General features: G+C 38.0%; 3 protein-coding genes across 3 annotated transcripts; all 3 read left to right on the forward strand.

The window, feature by feature from the left end:
- Window positions 1-40: 40 nt before the first annotated feature.
- Window positions 41-5619, forward strand: LOC105388829 (odorant receptor 13a). Its single transcript, XM_048623729.1, has 6 exons — window positions 41-789; window positions 914-1013; window positions 1151-1258; window positions 1524-1679; window positions 5272-5337; window positions 5421-5619. The coding sequence occupies exons 1-5, from the start codon at window positions 74-76 to the stop codon at window positions 5320-5322; spliced, it is 1131 nt and encodes a 376-aa protein (XP_048479686.1). The 5' UTR covers window positions 41-73; the 3' UTR covers window positions 5323-5337; window positions 5421-5619.
- Window positions 5620-8656: 3037 nt separating this feature from the next.
- Window positions 8657-11324, forward strand: LOC105388817 (vesicle transport protein SEC20). Its single transcript, XM_038118002.2, has 5 exons — window positions 8657-8898; window positions 9059-9231; window positions 9566-9720; window positions 10318-10421; window positions 11034-11324. Exons 1-5 carry the CDS (start codon window positions 8761-8763, stop codon window positions 11196-11198), a joined length of 735 nt encoding a protein of 244 aa, XP_037973930.2. The 5' UTR covers window positions 8657-8760; the 3' UTR covers window positions 11199-11324.
- A 447-nt stretch (window positions 11325-11771) lies between these two features.
- LOC105388828 (UDP-glucosyltransferase 2-like) lies at window positions 11772-14643 on the forward strand. The gene is made up of 4 exons (XM_011559830.3): window positions 11772-12890; window positions 13179-13398; window positions 13714-13930; window positions 14349-14643. The coding sequence occupies exons 1-4, from the start codon at window positions 11934-11936 to the stop codon at window positions 14626-14628; spliced, it is 1674 nt and encodes a 557-aa protein (XP_011558132.3). The 5' UTR covers window positions 11772-11933; the 3' UTR covers window positions 14629-14643.
- The last annotated feature ends 2064 nt before the right edge of the window (window positions 14644-16707 follow it).

Here is a 16707-nt window from a genome sequence, read left to right on the forward strand (position 1 = left end):
TTGAATTTTATTAGCTGCAGTAAAATTTAATTCGTGATGCGATACTCTTCAGGACCAAACGTTATTTTCCACAATGGAGCCAAGCAAGGTTCTAGTATCTCCTGGACATAAATATTTCGAATTCAACTTGAAATTCCTTTTCGCTGTTGGTCTCTGGCCTCACAAAGAATGGTGCAGGAACAAGTTGGAACTGTACAAGATGTATGAGACGAATCTTCACATACTTTCTGTTGTTTACCTTATCATATCGTCTATCGGCACTTACAACATCCGAGGAAACATGGAGATCCTCATGTCCAACTTGGACAAATCTCTCATTGGCTACGTTTTCGTCTTCAAAATATTCGCTTTTGAGATCAAACGAAAAGAGTTGCGGTCGTTAGTGAACGACATAATGCAATCTGGAGACAAAATCACCAAGAAATGCGAGGATCGAATGACGAGCCTGCTAATGTTTGTAATGATTTTGGTGACAATGATAGTCAGTGCATTTTCAATGTCAGCTCTGTATGATGGGGAAATGACGGTGGAAGCGTGGATGCCGTTTGATCCCCTACAGAGTAAGAAACACCTGTTAATGGCAGCACAAATATTGGCCGTAACATTTATGCCTTGTGCCCTGCGGGGTGTGGGACTGCAGGGAATCGTCTGCAGCGTAATCATGTATTTTTGTGAGCAACTCCAAGATGTACAGATGAAGATTCGGCATTTGCACTACAGTCCGCACAGGGATGAAGAGGTCAGGCAGGAATTTAAAGATATTGTGAAGAAACATGTCCGTCTGATCAGGTAGGTGTGCATGTATGAATACAGCATCTTGCTATAGGATGGAATTTATATCAGTGATCCATGATTCTTAACCAATCTAAGTACCTACCTTTAACTTACGTTTAAAAATTTTTCTCCTTCCTAGATATGCAAAGTCAATCGAGAATGTCTTCAACAGTTTCATGCTATTCCATAACTTAGCCATGTCGGTTGAGCTTTGTTTAAATGCATTGATGATTTCTGTGGTGAGTACATATAAAATTTAAGTGAGCTTTAGGTACTTGTCTAAGGCATGCGTACGCATATCTTGCGTATACGCATCCGTACGTCATAGAAACAAGAAACGAAACCTAAGTAAGTACCTACTTACTTATTTTTCCAGGTTGGAACGGAAGAAAAGAAGACGCTGGTGAACTTTTTAGCTTTTTTCGGAATAGCGCTTCTTAATACCTACATCTTGTGTTACTTGGGCAATGAGATGATAATTCAAGTAAGTAGACCTCTCGTTTGAGACTAGCAAACTTCAAAGTAACTATTAGACAACTGCTAACTCGTCTCAAATCTTATAAATTATCTGCGGAGGTGTAAAAAGTGCACCTGGTTCACTCGTGTTCCACTCAAGATTTTGAGTGGTTTATTCACCTTGAAAGGACCCATGAATGAAATAATCGGATGAACAGAATTTCATGCTAAAGTACATATAAGTACCTAGCCCAATTGAAACATTGGCCTCATACCTGTTTTCACTTCACCAGAGTGAAGGCATATCTCAGGCAGCCTATGAGGCTTCCTGGAGCTTCTGGCCAATAGACATGCAACGGGACTTGCTGACTCTCATCACAGTTTCCCAGAGGCCCCTGAAGCTCAGTGCCGGGGGCATAGCTGTGATTTCCTTGCAGACTTACTGTCAGGTACTTAAATTGATTTTAGACACAGCTTTTTAACTTTATGGAAGAAAAATCTTTCCTCATAATTTCTTCAGGCGGAGAATTGGTAGTATATAGGTATGATGTAGGTACCTATGTAAGTATATTATAGCTAATAGATACTTAGGTACTTCGACTTCGCATCTACCTAGTTACATTTTAGTTACTTATGTAAATTGTGTAGTTAAGGTAATCGAGATTGTATAGGCCAGCTATACTCAAACTGCGGCCCGCGGGCCGCATGTGGCCCGCCGGGCTTTTATCAGTGGCCCGCGTGCCATGAGAGAAAATAGAGAATTCTCATTAATGTATGTAAATGAATACATTCTGTGTAAAAAGTATCGGGATTATACCTATCCATAAAACAAAAAATGTTTGCTATTCATCCAAATTTATTTCATCACCTTCAAAGTTTTCTCCTTCAGAAACGATACACATACTTACGCCATGAATTATCCAATCATCACAAAAAAAAATAAACGCTGTTTTCAGAGTTGTGTTTACCTACTCGCGGCGATTTTTCCTTATTGTCTTTTATCGATTGACAACAGTGCCTCAAAGTGGTAATTTGAGTTTAGGAAAAAAAAGAAGCTAGAGCCGTGAGCTGCAGCCATATCTGGTTAATATGGTGGATGCTCGATGGTACGATGGTATTTGTTGAGTGTTTGCTCAAAAATTCATTCACAATGATGATCCTTGTGCGAAAGGCGCGATATTGTGGTGTAAAATCTTTTCTCGAATTTTTTCCACGCATCTTCGTCGAATTCCGAGTGCACAACACCACGATAGTCAAAGAAAACAGTCACCATGACTTTAACTATCAATCGATAGAAGACCAAAAGGAAAAATTCGCCGCGAGTATTAAGTCCTGAAAACGGAAGTGGATTATAACTAATTGTTTAAGACCGTATTTAATCGATCCATTATATTTATTTAAGGAAAAATCCGTTAAAAAGCCATTATCCATCGGTATTTTATTTTTAAAATGTATGTAACAAATGTAAATAAATAACTGAAAATGATAAAAAGTCTTAGCAAAATCGCACCTTTATTGTCAGGACTTTTAGTTGCACTGTATGTGTATCGTTGCTGAAGGAGCATACTTTGAAGGTGATAAAATAAATTTCGATGAATAACAATCATTTTTTGTTTTATTGATCTAATCCCGATACTTTTTACACAGAGTAGTATATGTATGTGTTTTTTATATTATTATTCGATAGTTTACATCGCTTTATAATAGTAAAAAAAATTGCTTGCGGCCCGAGACACCATGACTTAAACGTGTTTGTGGCCCTTATATAAAAAAGGTTGAGTACCAATGGTATAGGCAGATATAAAATTCTATTATAGAGAAAGAAAGAAGAAAGAAGAAAGAAATTTATTGGGTAACAGACATCAGTAAGTAAAAATAATAATCATCTAGATTCACAATGACATGTTTTGTTAAATATATTTAAGTTATTATTATGGTTCACGTCGAAAATCACACTAGGTGGACCCTGTATTATGATTTCCGACGCTCCCCCCTCAGAAAAGTTCGCTAGTTAAAGCCCCATCCATACGCTTGCTGTTTGTCACAAACACGGCAAACAGCAAACAAAGTCACAAACACCAACCACAATCACCGAACACAAACAGCCATCCACATGCTCGGCGAACGCTCATAACATTCCGAACCGGCAAACACGGCGGACGACGAGCTATTACTTTCGGGTTGACATATTTTTATTATATAAATTAAAGCAAGAGAAAGAAAAAACGAAAATAATAAGAAAGCAAAGACGATGGTGGGATAATAATAATAATTAAAAAAAATTAAAAACCGCCTTCTTTTTAATTATTATTTTAAAGTTTTTAGTTTATTTGCAATAATTTTTAATCAAAAGTAAGATGCAAATGATACCAAAACGTCCTACTAATGAATACGAATCATTCAAGCCTAAACACGAGGTAGTTGCTATATACCGTTGAGGAGTTCCCTTGACTGCCTTCCGTTTCCATCATCAGATCAGCTCAAGGTCACCATCATATTTTTTTGTTATAAGAACTATATTTACGTTCTTAATTTCATTAGAATCGGTTAATATGTGTCCAAAATGGAAATTCATACCCTGTTTTTACCCATTTACCCACCCTTAGGGGTGAGATAAAATTCTGAAAAAAATGGGACATCTGGGAGCTCAACCCAATACAACAAAAAAAGAATTTTCAAAATCGGTTCATAAACGGCGGAGTAATCGGTGAACATACATAAAAAAAACCCGACGAATTGAGAACCTCCTCCTTTTTTTGAAGTCGGTTAAAAATACATAGAAATCGTACAATGTACTGCTTTATTTGGGCTTTAATTTGTTTTATATTTTTATTTTGATAAGCCTCCAAAAATTACAACATCGTAGGTGCTGACCAATCAGACATTTTTTACGCTTTGCGCGCGCGCCAACGAAAAAGTGTAGCAAGTAAATACGTCCGCCTCCTCCAAGCTCAGCGCGCATACTGATCGCTGCCAGACGTGTGGATACGTAGCAAACTGTTTGCCGAACATCCTTTGATCTGGCAAGAAAAACCGACACCGATGCCGAACACTGGCGAACACAAACACAAACAGGCAAACAACGACAAACACCCATCCACACGTCAGTGTTTGCTGTTTGCTGTTTGCTGTTTGCCATTGTTCGCCGAGCGTGTGGATGGGGTATAACAAATCATTTAAATCAATAAAAAACAAAAGAAAACAATAGACTCGTAAATACCTGTACGATAGAAGTTAGGTATACTTATATATATTACTTAACTCTGGTGTTTTGGATACAATTACATAAGGTTCAACCACGTAACTAAGCACCTACTTTCTTTTACAATAGTTCAATTAAAAACAAAAACATCATCAATTGAATCAAATATTTCGCTATCATAGATATCGCACAAAATCAAGTCAATGAGTAAATGTGGGTAATTTGATAACAAATAGTCCATCTCAACAATCTCAAGTATGCACGCTTCGCCATAACAAGGTAAACTGACAAATTGATCTCATGTAAATTAGTCCTTATTCATACGATTTAAGGTTCATATTTTATATTTTCCTATTGGTGATTGTTACATTTTGATTTAAATAAAGAATACGGGCTACACAGGTTAGACAACGATAACTTTCAACTTCGAACATTTGAGTCGCTTAATATAGACGTAAGGTGAAAATATTTTCTACCAATAGTAATTAACAGATAGGTTTGTAGATAGTTGATAGTTATGCAAAATTAGTAATTTTAGTTGTATGAGATTAGTTTTTTTTCTCCATTTGTAAATTATTTTAACATAAATTCCAAAAAAAAAAAAAAAAAAATTATAATACAGTGTTTGAATTATTTATCATCAATTATTATATTATTCATAAAAAATAAATTAAAAAAAATGGGTTTAGGTATATTATGGATTCTTAGTTATTAGGTTATTTTAAGGAGAATCGATTCAATCATCTCGTAATCGGTGCTGAGAAGCCAGTTTTTTGTAAGAATTTGGCATTCGCGTAATAGAGACTTTGATGTTACTTAAGTATGTATTTTTGTTTCAGATACTCTACAATGGTTACTCCATATTTACAATGCTTCACGATATGATGTAAATTAAAAGTACTTAGGTACGGTCAGGTGCAGAAAAACCTGACCCCCCTCTCATAGTAACAATGTTTCTGAGGGGGGTCAGGTTTCTCTGCACCTTACTGTACTTACACCCGCCTAAGATACTAATATATTACCCTGATTACCCAGCAATGTATTTCACTTATCACAAACTATAAAGGGGCTTCTATGCAGTAATAAAGAGCACCGCTGATAAGTATAATTTGTTTCTATTAACTAGGTCGGTCGGGTCCCTACAGCAGTCACAAACGTCCAAAAGAGAGCCGTCGAAATTATCAAAAAATTCAAGCCCCATCCATACGCTTGCTGTTTGTCACAAACACGGCAAACAGCAAACAAAGTCACAAACACCAAACACAAACACCGAACACAAACAGCCATCCACATGCTCGGCGAACGCTCATAACATTCCGAACCGGCAAACACGGCGGACGACGAGCTATTACTTTCGGGTTGACATATTTTTATTATATAAATTAAAGCAAGAGAAAGAAAAAAGGAAAATAAGAAGAAAGCAAGGACGATGGTGGGATAATAACAATAATTTAAAAAAAAACTGACTTCTTCTTTTTAATTATTATTTTATTTTATAGTTTTTAGTTTCTTTGCAATAATTTTTAATCAAAAGTAAGATGCAAATGATACCAAAAAGTCCTACTAATCAATACGAATCATTCAAGCCTAAACACGAGGTACTTGCTATATACCGTTGAGGAGTTCCCTTGACTGCCTTCCGTTTCCATCATCAGATCAGCTCAAGGTCACCATCATATTTTTTTGTTACAAGAACTATATTTATGTTTTTAATTTCATTAGAATCGGTTAATATGTGTCCAAAATGGAAATTCATACCGTGTTTTTACCCCTTTACCCACCCTTAGGGGTGAGATAAAATTCTGAAAAAAAAAATGGGACCACCTGGGAGCTCAACCCAAAACAAAAAAAAAGAATTTTCAAAATCGGTTCATAAACGGCGGAGTAATCGGTGAACATACATAAAAAAAAATGCGCGCCAACGAAAAAGTGTAGCAAGTTGATACGTCCGCCTCCCGCAATGCTAGCGCGCATACTGACCGCTGCCAGACGTGTGGATACGTAGCAATCTGTTTGCCGAACATACTTTGATCTGGCAAGAAAAACCGACACCGATGCCGAACACTGGCGAACACAAACACAAACAGGCAAACAACGACGGGTAAGTAATACGAGGTATAAAAACGCATGGTATAACATTCACAAGGTATACGCCCATATGATATAAATTTATTAAGTATAACGATCACTGTGCATAACAAACGAAAGGCATAATTACTAAATACATAATTTTGTAAAGAATAACGTTCAAAAAGTATAATTTCAATTGATATATCGATTAAAATATATAACGTTTATAACATATATTGTTCACCGTATATAATAACATTATGTATAATGAACAAAAAAATATATTATTATTGGAGCTATGTTGGGAGACGCTCCGCTCCGCTTCGCTGCGCTCCGCTTTGCTTTTAACGAACATGTGCACCCAACACGCTCCTCCTCGCTTTGCTCGTCGTCGCACCTATCTTTAGGTTTTGGTACTAGGGGTTTTCACAGCATTATTATTATTGAAGCTATGTTGGGAGACGCTCCGCTCCGCTTCGCTGCGCTCCGCTTTGGTTTCGACGAACATGTGCACCTAACACGCTCCTCCTCGCTATGCTCGTCGTCGCACCTATCTTTAGGTTTTGGTACTAGGGATTTTCACAGCATTATTATTATTGAAACTATGTTGGGAGACGCTCCGCTCCGCTTCGCTGCGCTCCGCTTTGGTTTCGACGAACATGTGCACCTAACACGCTCCTCCTCGCTTTGCTCGTCGTCGCACCTATCTTTAGGTTTTGGTGCTAGGGGGTTTGACGGCGTTGGGTAATTAAACACAGATTATGCGATATGAGAAGAACTTTATACAAAATTATAGTATATATTTTAATTGATATACGTAATGTATGTTATACGAATCGATATTAGTCCTCGTGAGTGTTAGTTATTTTGATATTATATGAAATGTACGATATACCAATTGAATCTTATACCTTATGAAAATATAGATTTTGTTGTTATACGTAACGTTCATTATATGTTGTGAACGTTATTAATGTGAAATTATACACTTCGTTTTTATACGTCGCAATACGCACCCAACAACGACAAACACCCATCCACACGTCAGTGTTTGCTGTTTGCTGTTTGCTGTTTGCCATTGTTCGCCGAGCGTGTGGATGGGGTATCAGAATCCAGAGATATGTTTTGTGTAACTATGAGCCGTTTTCCTTGACAGCTGTCAGATGAGCTTTTGGGTAAGCCGATAGATGGCGTGAAAACGCAGTGTACCAACTGTCAAAAATTACATAGAGAGCAAAGAGTACTAAACTCAGAATAAGAACTCACTAGTTGTGATTAAATGTCGGGTGGTAGCGCGAGCCATCCTTCCGAGGCTCAGACTGCATGTGGCTTGGGATAGTGCTAAGTATTCTGTGAATAGTTCTACCCGCGCCGTCACGTAGTGTTCTTTTCTCTATGCGCGCCGTTTGAACGGGTGCTGCGTGCGAGAACTGATTTTCTATTTTTATTTATTGTTTGATCCTAAATAAGATCCCAAAGAAATACTTACAAGACAAGATGAGAATGTGTGCCGTCGCAACTTGTAAAAATAAAGGACATCATAAATTTCCAAATGATGAAAGCCAGGCGCAACAATGGATTAAGGCGACTCGGATAAATGTGCGAAAAATTGATTTGAAACTGCGAAAACATTCATGGTTGTGTTCGGATCATTTCATACCAAGTGATTTTCATTCACGTAAGTAAGTTAAATCATTCGCGGTAATGTAAATTAACCATTGTTACATAACATGATATATTATGTAGGTACCTTGTGTTAGCCTCACAGAATAACATATTGTGATCTGAGTGTGTTCTGAGGGTTTGAAAGTTGGTACAACCCCAGACAACGCCATCTATTTCTCCAGAAAGGAACTTTTTTTTTTTTAACAAACGCCTCATTGTGTGTAACTCTAACTCAGTGTGTTGTTTATGAAATCGTCCGTCCGTTACCGCTTTTTCGTTAGAGAACTAAGTACAATAACAAGTATAATGTTCCTATGGCTCCCGCAGAAGAATAATGTAGGTAACCACCAAAAACGCTTTATAAAAAAAAACACTACACCGGCGGCCATCTATCGGATGATTTTGGAACTATTTTTTTATGAACATTATTCTGAGAGCACACTCTGTGGTATGTGTCACTGTCACTTCGTCATTTTTTAGTTTGACATTTGACAGTGACATTTCACTTTTGTATTTTTGTTGTGTTGGAAGAAGAAAATTTAAGATTTGTTCTCGAAGATATTTTAATTAAAATAAATTAAAGAAAACTTAAAATGGATCTGAGAGCATCAGGAGTGTTTGATAGATTGGTGGACCGACAATCTAGGATACCACAAAAGGAGGACATTACGTACACAAACGCCGTAAAAAACCTAGCAAAGTACCATTTTGAAATTAAGGCTGTAATACAGGTAAGATATGCCTTAAACTGTAAGTTTTTGAATAATAACATGTAGCTGATAATACTGTCACTAACTGGCTCTGTCTGAATTAAAAACCACCAGCGAACAACCCAATTATGTGTTACTATAGACTTGTCTCTGATTGAAACCTATTGTTGTAATTTTTCAGGATATTTTAGAATGCCGCGAGTCCATGGAAGCATTAAACGAATTAAATGAAAAAGGCCGAGCCAAAATATCACAGCTGCGTGATGAAATAGAAAACTTAGAGCTGTATGCAAGAGATATTGAGAAAGACGAGTATATTGTTAAAGTGGAATCTGAGAGATATCAACTGGCCAGGTAATGTATTATAGGAATATAAAATATATATTATCTTCATTCATTTAAAATTCCTAAGGATTATTTTATAATACTTGGCTACCACAACCTGAATTGTGGCTTTGCTAGTCTTCATTCAGTTCTCTTGACTACACTGTCTGGCATGAGTAAAACATGCAAATGTTGATTGAAATAATAAAAGTTTGTACAGTATGGTTTTGTTAAGTTGTTTAGAATTTACAGATATAAGTTTTCCAATATTTCATATAAGACAATTAATTTCCAATTACTTAGGCAACAAAAAGAAAAGCCTATTATACTGACATGGATGACACAATCACATAAAAATTTACAGTACACTGAAGCAGTTCAAGAATGCGAACATGAGAAGCCTGTTTGCCATAGAGAAGGCTCAGAGGGATGACTTGCTCCGACAGAAGGAAGGGGAGGACTCCACACTGAGGAACAGGAAGAAAGTTGACAGAGACGGACTACTCAAAATGTCATCAGGTATTGTGATGTTTTACAACATTGATATTCTTGCTGGTATCCATACATTGTGTTGCAAAAGTGGTATAGTAAGCCAAAAAGAGGAAAGTCAGTAGTAGTAGTATAACTTAATTGTACATAAAACACTTCAAAATAACATTTAAATTAGGGATGTTATGGATATGAAATTTCGGTTACGGATTGGTTACTTTCGGTTACGGATATATTTTTAAGGAATTTTAAAAGTAAAATACTAATAGGTAATAAAGTAGTTTTATTTCGTTTTTGGCAGGAATTACAATCAGTCTGTGAGTAATTATTACAGCTATTTAAAATAAAAATAAATATAAATAATTATATTATATTGAGTATTATCTATCGCCCCTATCCGATACTATCCGAAACTTTCATTTCGGATTCGGTTACGGTTACGGATGATTTTTTATATCGGATATCCGATAGTTTCGGTTACGGTTACGGAGCTCCCTAACACCCCTAATTTAAATCTATAATACAATAAGTCAATCATTCTGAAATCCTGTAACAAAAGTTGTTGAGAATGACCTTGTTTAGACAAAGATGTATTTCTCTTAAAATTTACCTTGATGGTTATTTTAGGTGTAACAGAGCAGTTGTTGTCAATAAGCCGGCAGCTGGCGGACACGGCGCAGCGCAGCCAGGACACACTGGACAACCTGGTGTCCTCCAGCTCCACAGTACATGTAAGTAGGTTTTTATAACCTAATGTACAGACGACCGAATGGCGTAGTGGTTAGTGACCCTGACTACTGAGCCGATGGTCCCGGGTTCGACTCCCGGCTGGGGCAGATATTTGTTTAAACACAGATATTTGTTCTCGGGTCTTGGATGTGCCCGTAAAATGGCAATAGGCCCGCCCCCTATTACATTGGGACTAACATAACACTCTGGCGAAAAGTGGGTGCAGCAATGCACCTCTGCCTACCCCGCAAGGGAGTACATTAGTACAAGGCGTGAGTGCGTGGTTTTTTTTTTTTCTTTTTTTTTGTACAAATGTTTATTAAATTTTAGCTTTATGAAATTGATTTAAAATCAGCTCAGAGGCTTATGTTGCATTTTAATAATGTAAGTACTTAATTATTTTAACTCCTATGGTGTTGAGAAGAGAAGCCAGTCATAATTAAAAATCATGTCTGTCTAGACTAAAACTAACTAGATAAACATTCTTAGGTAGCAGAGTTGTTAATGTAAGTAATGAAATTAAAGAGGATGGGAGTCAAAATTTGCCGCAAATATTGACATAGTATTTAATCAGTATTATAATGACTAAATACTTATTTTAAACTTGGTTACAGGGCACACAGTCAGAATTAGAAAACACGGCCGGCTCCATATCTCAGTCGAGCAAGTTACTGAAGAAGTACGGTAGGAGAGAATTCACTGATAAAGTCATAATGTTCTTTGCATTCCTATTTTTCTTAGCTGTGTGTTTGTATATTGTCCAAAGAAGATTGTTTTAGACAAATAATTTAGTTTATAATTTATTGTTTATGTACAAAATGTAATCTGTACGCAAATATGTATGCCTTTAATAATTGTTATACTTAGACCTATTTATTCGACGAAAGTAAATGAATTTCGAAACACACTGTGTATGATATACTACATATGTATACCTGTATATAATAAAAATGAATTGCTGTTCGTTAGTCTCGCTAAAACTTGAGAACGGCTGAACCGATTTGGCTAATTTTCGTCTTGAAATATTCGTGGAAGTCCAGGGAAGGTTTAAAAGGTAAGAAAGGTAGGGTAGGGTAGGGTAGTGTAGTGTAGGGTAGTGTAGGGTAGTTTAGAGTAGTGTAGGGTAGTGTAGGGTAGGGTAGTGTAGGATAGTGTAGGATAGTGTAGGATAGTGTAGGGTAGTGTAGGATAGTGTAGGATAGTGTAGGATAGTGTAGGGTACTGTAGTGTAGGGTAGGGTAAGAGGCGGTATGAAGTTCGCCGGGTCAGATAGTTTTATATATTTATATAAGTCGCATTTAACTATCTAAATTAAGAGTAAATGTAGGGATGACTGGGTAGACTTTGCGAAAGAATTACTGACTAACTCCTGTTTATATTTAATATATTACGATGTGTTGGCAAGGAAATTGGAAAACAATAGCATTTACAATTGAGTACCTATACAATTCTAAATAAACGTGGAATTCAGATAAGCACGCGATAGAATCTGAACACCATATCCTCCCAGTTACATGCGTCTCATTCACATTCACTCAGTCATTAATGATCTATTGCCATGCGCGGACGCCGGCCGCCGCGAATCAAGTTTACTCGCGATCAATAACCCCGCGCCGCCGCCGCGTACCAAAATTACTATGTTTAACCCAACGGTAGCCCTGCTTCTCTTATCTCTAGCTCAATATGTGCTCTCATACAACATCCTCGCAATAATATCACTACCACTGAAAAGCCACTACATGGCGATGCAACCGCTATTTAAAGAGCTAGCGGCGAAAGGGCACTCGGTCACCGTAGTCAACAACTTCCCAGATGAAAATCCCGTAAACAATTTACACTTTATCGATCTGAAAACCGTATCGTCAGCAAACAGGTTCCCGACTTTAGAATACTACGAGGATTTCGACTCAAATTATCTGCACATGTTCAACTTTTACCGACACGTTACTGTGGAGTCTCAGTTTAATGACTGCGAGACGTTGTTCAAGAACGAGGAAGTGAGAACCGGTTTGGCGGGAGGCAGTTTCGACGTGATATTCGTTGAAGGGTTCATGAGCGACTGCGCGCTGGCGATCGCGGGCGCTAAGTCCGACGCTCCTATCATCAGCATCGCCTCCCATGTTATGCTGCCGTGGATGTACCCGCGACTCGGCCTATCCTTCGACCCATCATCTGACGCCTTTTACTTCTCCAACGCTGGCCCGAATCCGTCACTGATCAATAAAGTGGAATCGTTCTTGATGCATGCAGTCTTCAACACGGTGGGTAGGTGGTATATACAGCGAGGTATTCGTGCGTCGTTTGCGAACCACCTGCCGGGTTATGAGCTAGACGTGGAAGAGATAGCTCGGAGAAGGATGAAGATGCTGTTCTCATATCAGCATTTCTCGGTGACGGGCGCGCGGCCGCTGGCTCCTCAAGTGTTGGAGATTGGCGGACTGCATGTGGGGAAGCCTAAAGCTTTGCCTAAGGTAATGTGGTTTTGTCATTCATTGGTGTGGTTAGGTGCAAGCATGAAGAGATACGTAGGTAATACTCTGTATTGAAAATAACTATTCAGAACAGAAGATAAAATAGTACAAACATTTGTGATAACTTGATAATGATAACCCCTCCGGAAGTAGGTACCTAAAGTTCCATAATCTAGCTTTTTCACTAAGCAAATAGTATGCACGTGTAACCTAGCCTAGGTATGCTAAATTACCCAGATAGATATAATTTGTTAATTTACAACCTAGGTTTTGATTTTGTTATTACAGGACGTGGATACGTTTTTATCGGAAGCTACGCATGGTGCCATTTATGTCAGTTTTGGATCTAATCTTAAGTCGAGCTCGATGTCACCTCGCAAGTTGGAACAGTTTCTTGAAGCGTTCAAACGGATCCAACCCATAAAAGTTCTGTTTAAATGGGAGAATGGAAGTATTCCAGATGAAAATGTTTTAGCGAAGAGCTGGTTTCCTCAACTAGATGTTTTATGTAAGTTTTCTTACCTATATGTATTTTGTAATTACTAAATAACAACTACTTATACATCTTAATTCAGTACGACTATCTATACGTACACTGTGTTTACACGGGTACTTACACGAAATTTTGAAGAAGTACCCATGATAGTAGAAAAAATCTACTTCCATGAAAGTACCTATTCAAGACCTAAATTTCACAAATAGGCTTTGGCCAATGCTACGGCAAAATACCATAATTTCAACGAGACTTTCTGTAATTTAACACATTTCTTAACACTTATTATCTTATCTGAACATTCAACAAAAACTCATAACGTCTTTTTAGGTCACCCAAAGCTCATAGGCTTTGTATCCCACGGAGGCATGTTGAGTACGTCAGAGGCGGCCAACTGCGGGGTCCCGATGGTGGCGGTGCCGTTCTTCGGAGACCAGTTCGGGAATGCCGCGTCCATTAAAGCCGCAGGGTTGGGCACCACTGTCTTCTTCGACCGTTTGACTGGAGACTCACTTGCTGCGGCTATCAAAGACATTACCAGTGCTGAGTAAGTTACTGAAGATAGGTACTCTGAAATAGATCTTAGGACTTCCGCAAATGCAAAAGCCAGACAGATCTAGTCAGTGCCAATGCCATGGGGGAAGCTTGATCCGATCAATGGATTGTAAGCTGACACCGAAGCCCAACTATAACCCCGCATTATAGGTATTGTGGTTGTGGTTAATCCAGAGAACCTTATTGATGCCGATGCCACAAACCTGACTATAATAGTGAAGCTATGGAGTTATGTTTCAACTAACGATGTAGGCTGACGGCAGAACCTTGAGGCGCTCCTTGGTAGAGGCCTATGTCCTGTAGTGGACGATTACGGGCTGATGATGATGATGAACCAACGACTTGTAACATTTTGTACGGAAGTTGTGATTGGATTTACTTGCAATTTACGTCTATATTATTTATTCCAGAACCCAAGAAAAAGCTAAGAAGATAGCAAGACTATGGAACGACCGACCTATGTCTGCTCTAGATAGCGCAATCTACTGGACAGAGTATGTAGCTCGACATAAACAAGCGCCGCCATCTCTACCAAGCAAGGCGTCGTGGTGCCAAACAATACCAATAGGTGTCTATAGCGTCTTGTTGCTAATAAGTTTTCTGATTTTAGTGATATTTGTTATAATTTGTAAACTTTTGAAAGCTATAGTAGGGCTGTTATTTTTTAAAAGGAAAATAAAAGAGGAATAGGTTTATACCGTTTTATTACAGTAATTTCATTTTTCAATAATTAGGTACGGTAGGTAGTAGGTAAAGTAGCAACTAGAGCTGGACTAGGATTGTCATCGTGGTGAAAAGATTTGCCAATCTCACTCACTCACTCATTGCCCAGGGTGCTGCAGAGAGGTTCGTTTCATGCACTTCAACGGGGGAGGGTGTAGTGACTCAGGCTCCTGATGGAACAACTTTTTTCTACGTATAGAATAGAATAGAATAGAATAGAATAGAATACTACTTACCTAGTATACCTACTTATTTAAAAAAAGGGTTTGGAAAAATCGACGTAAGTACCAAATATTTAGGAAAATTGTCACCCTCACATACCTAGATGAAAAGCCACGTAAACTATTTTACAGGTAATTATTTGAGTAAGCTTATTTATTAAACATTTTGGATATTTTGAATACTGTTTAGTATACTTATCTATTTCAGGAGTATGTAGTAGGTACTTACCGACACTGTATCCAATCTACGACAGTGCTTGAAATCCCATCATCATCATCTATTTTCCGCGACAGATTATTTTCCATAACAAAACTACCCACCTACTTATTTAAATCCTGTAATCTCGTATAACGACAATAAAGAATGAATTAGCATAACACGAGACGCAGCATTGTTTTAATGTATGATAAATAAATGCAGGTAAATCCCCTCTACCCGGGGTTCTGTTCGGAGCCACTGACCGTTGATTTTGCTCCGTGGGTGTACGTGTTGTGAATAGGAAGGAGGAGCCTTATTACCCCATTTTAACATCTATCAATTCAAATGCAATCCAAGAGGTGTTTGACTAAGGGCTGATTTTTCAATGGTCAGATAAAAGTTATCTGAGGAATAATGCTTATGCTGTCGCGTCAGAATGTTTGTATTCGACAGTGACAGGAACAATTTTATTCCTCAGATATAATTTATCTGACTATTGAAAAATCAGCCCTAAATAAAAAATAAATTAATTTATTTCAGATCACTTGACCCATATACGGTACTTAACTACCTACTTGATAAATAAAACAATAGGTACATTAATCACAAGCAACAATTAAGAAAACATCTCCAAGTTCCTCCTCGAGAGGGTTTCTGCCATGAATTAAATGCCAATAGCAATTTTTAGACTTCGGTAGCAACAGCAATGGTAGGTGAGTCTTTTCAAAGGTTTTCTATTCATTATCATCAGGCAATGGTCCATCGCATCTAGTCACCATGCAAATAGAAACCTAGGGTTGCTATATTATTATACGTACCTGTTATGTAAAGCCAAGGTTATAGCGATAGATGATAAAATTTCACAATAAGGCCTCTGCGTACTACGCGGGCAGGATGGTAGGCACGTAAATTAGGCTGTTACGTGTACAAATGACTGTTTATGCATAAGCTGTTTGTGTGTGTAGGTATGAAGATGTTTAACTAGGATAATGCGGAAAAGAGTTGCGTAATACTATGTAGGTGCTAAGGCCAAGGGCGGGGCGGTGCGGCGGGCTCTGAAACACGTTGTTCCGAAATGTTATTCCTATCATCAGTTTATTTTCAGTTATATTAATTTTATCTCGACATAACCTTACCGAAGCGATTGATTTTCCAAAACGGTGGTAAGCTACATCGTAGGTTTCTATTTTTACAATTTTTTTACGTACCTACTCTTCGGCTTGTCTAGGTTTTCCGGCTTATTCATTTGTCAAGCTATCTATAGGTACTTAGTTGGAAACTTGGAATAGGAAACCTAAACTTTAATACCACTAATTTTGTTCACCATAAGTAGATTCGTGGTCAAACGTAAACTTTTTGAAATATAATTCTATTCCAATCAATACGTTAAACTCATGGAACACGGACCTTTCTTCTTCCTCAATAGATAAACTTAACCTATTTATAGTCACAGTAATCGGGAAGCACCCACCGGTTGCTAACCAAATGTGTGTTGTGACAGTGCAGACCAGATGACATGTCAATTGCCGCGCGGAGGCCGCCATTATCAGACCCTGGACCCTGACTGCAGACGCGGAACTCAACTAGGAATTGTTTCACTTGACTACCGAGACTACACGGGATAGC

Source organism: Plutella xylostella, chromosome 10 (assembly GCF_932276165.1).
Source record: "Plutella xylostella chromosome 10, ilPluXylo3.1, whole genome shotgun sequence".
Classification (NCBI taxonomy): domain Eukaryota; kingdom Metazoa; phylum Arthropoda; class Insecta; order Lepidoptera; family Plutellidae; genus Plutella; species Plutella xylostella.

Excerpts from the sequence above, each read along its gene's own strand:
- LOC105388828 (XM_011559830.3), top strand. The coding sequence starts at position 11,934 with ATGCGTCTCATTCACATTCACTCAGTCATTAATGATCTATTGCCATGC. Across the intron at positions 12,891-13,178 it reads AGCCTAAAGCTTTGCCTAAG|GACGTGGATACGTTTTTATC; the intron begins GTAATGTGGTTT and ends TTGTTATTACAG. Across the intron at positions 13,399-13,713 it reads TCCTCAACTAGATGTTTTAT|GTCACCCAAAGCTCATAGGC; the intron begins GTAAGTTTTCTT and ends ACGTCTTTTTAG.
- LOC105388817 (XM_038118002.2), top strand. The coding sequence starts at position 8,761 with ATGGATCTGAGAGCATCAGGAGTGTTTGATAGATTGGTGGACCGACAA. Across the intron at positions 9,721-10,317 it reads ACTACTCAAAATGTCATCAG|GTGTAACAGAGCAGTTGTTG; the intron begins GTATTGTGATGT and ends TGGTTATTTTAG. Across the intron at positions 10,422-11,033 it reads CCTCCAGCTCCACAGTACAT|GGCACACAGTCAGAATTAGA; the intron begins GTAAGTAGGTTT and ends ACTTGGTTACAG.
- LOC105388829 (XM_048623729.1), top strand. The coding sequence starts at position 74 with ATGGAGCCAAGCAAGGTTCTAGTATCTCCTGGACATAAATATTTCGAA. Across the intron at positions 1,259-1,523 it reads GCAATGAGATGATAATTCAA|AGTGAAGGCATATCTCAGGC; the intron begins GTAAGTAGACCT and ends TCACTTCACCAG. Across the intron at positions 1,680-5,271 it reads CCTTGCAGACTTACTGTCAG|ATACTCTACAATGGTTACTC; the intron begins GTACTTAAATTG and ends TTTTTGTTTCAG.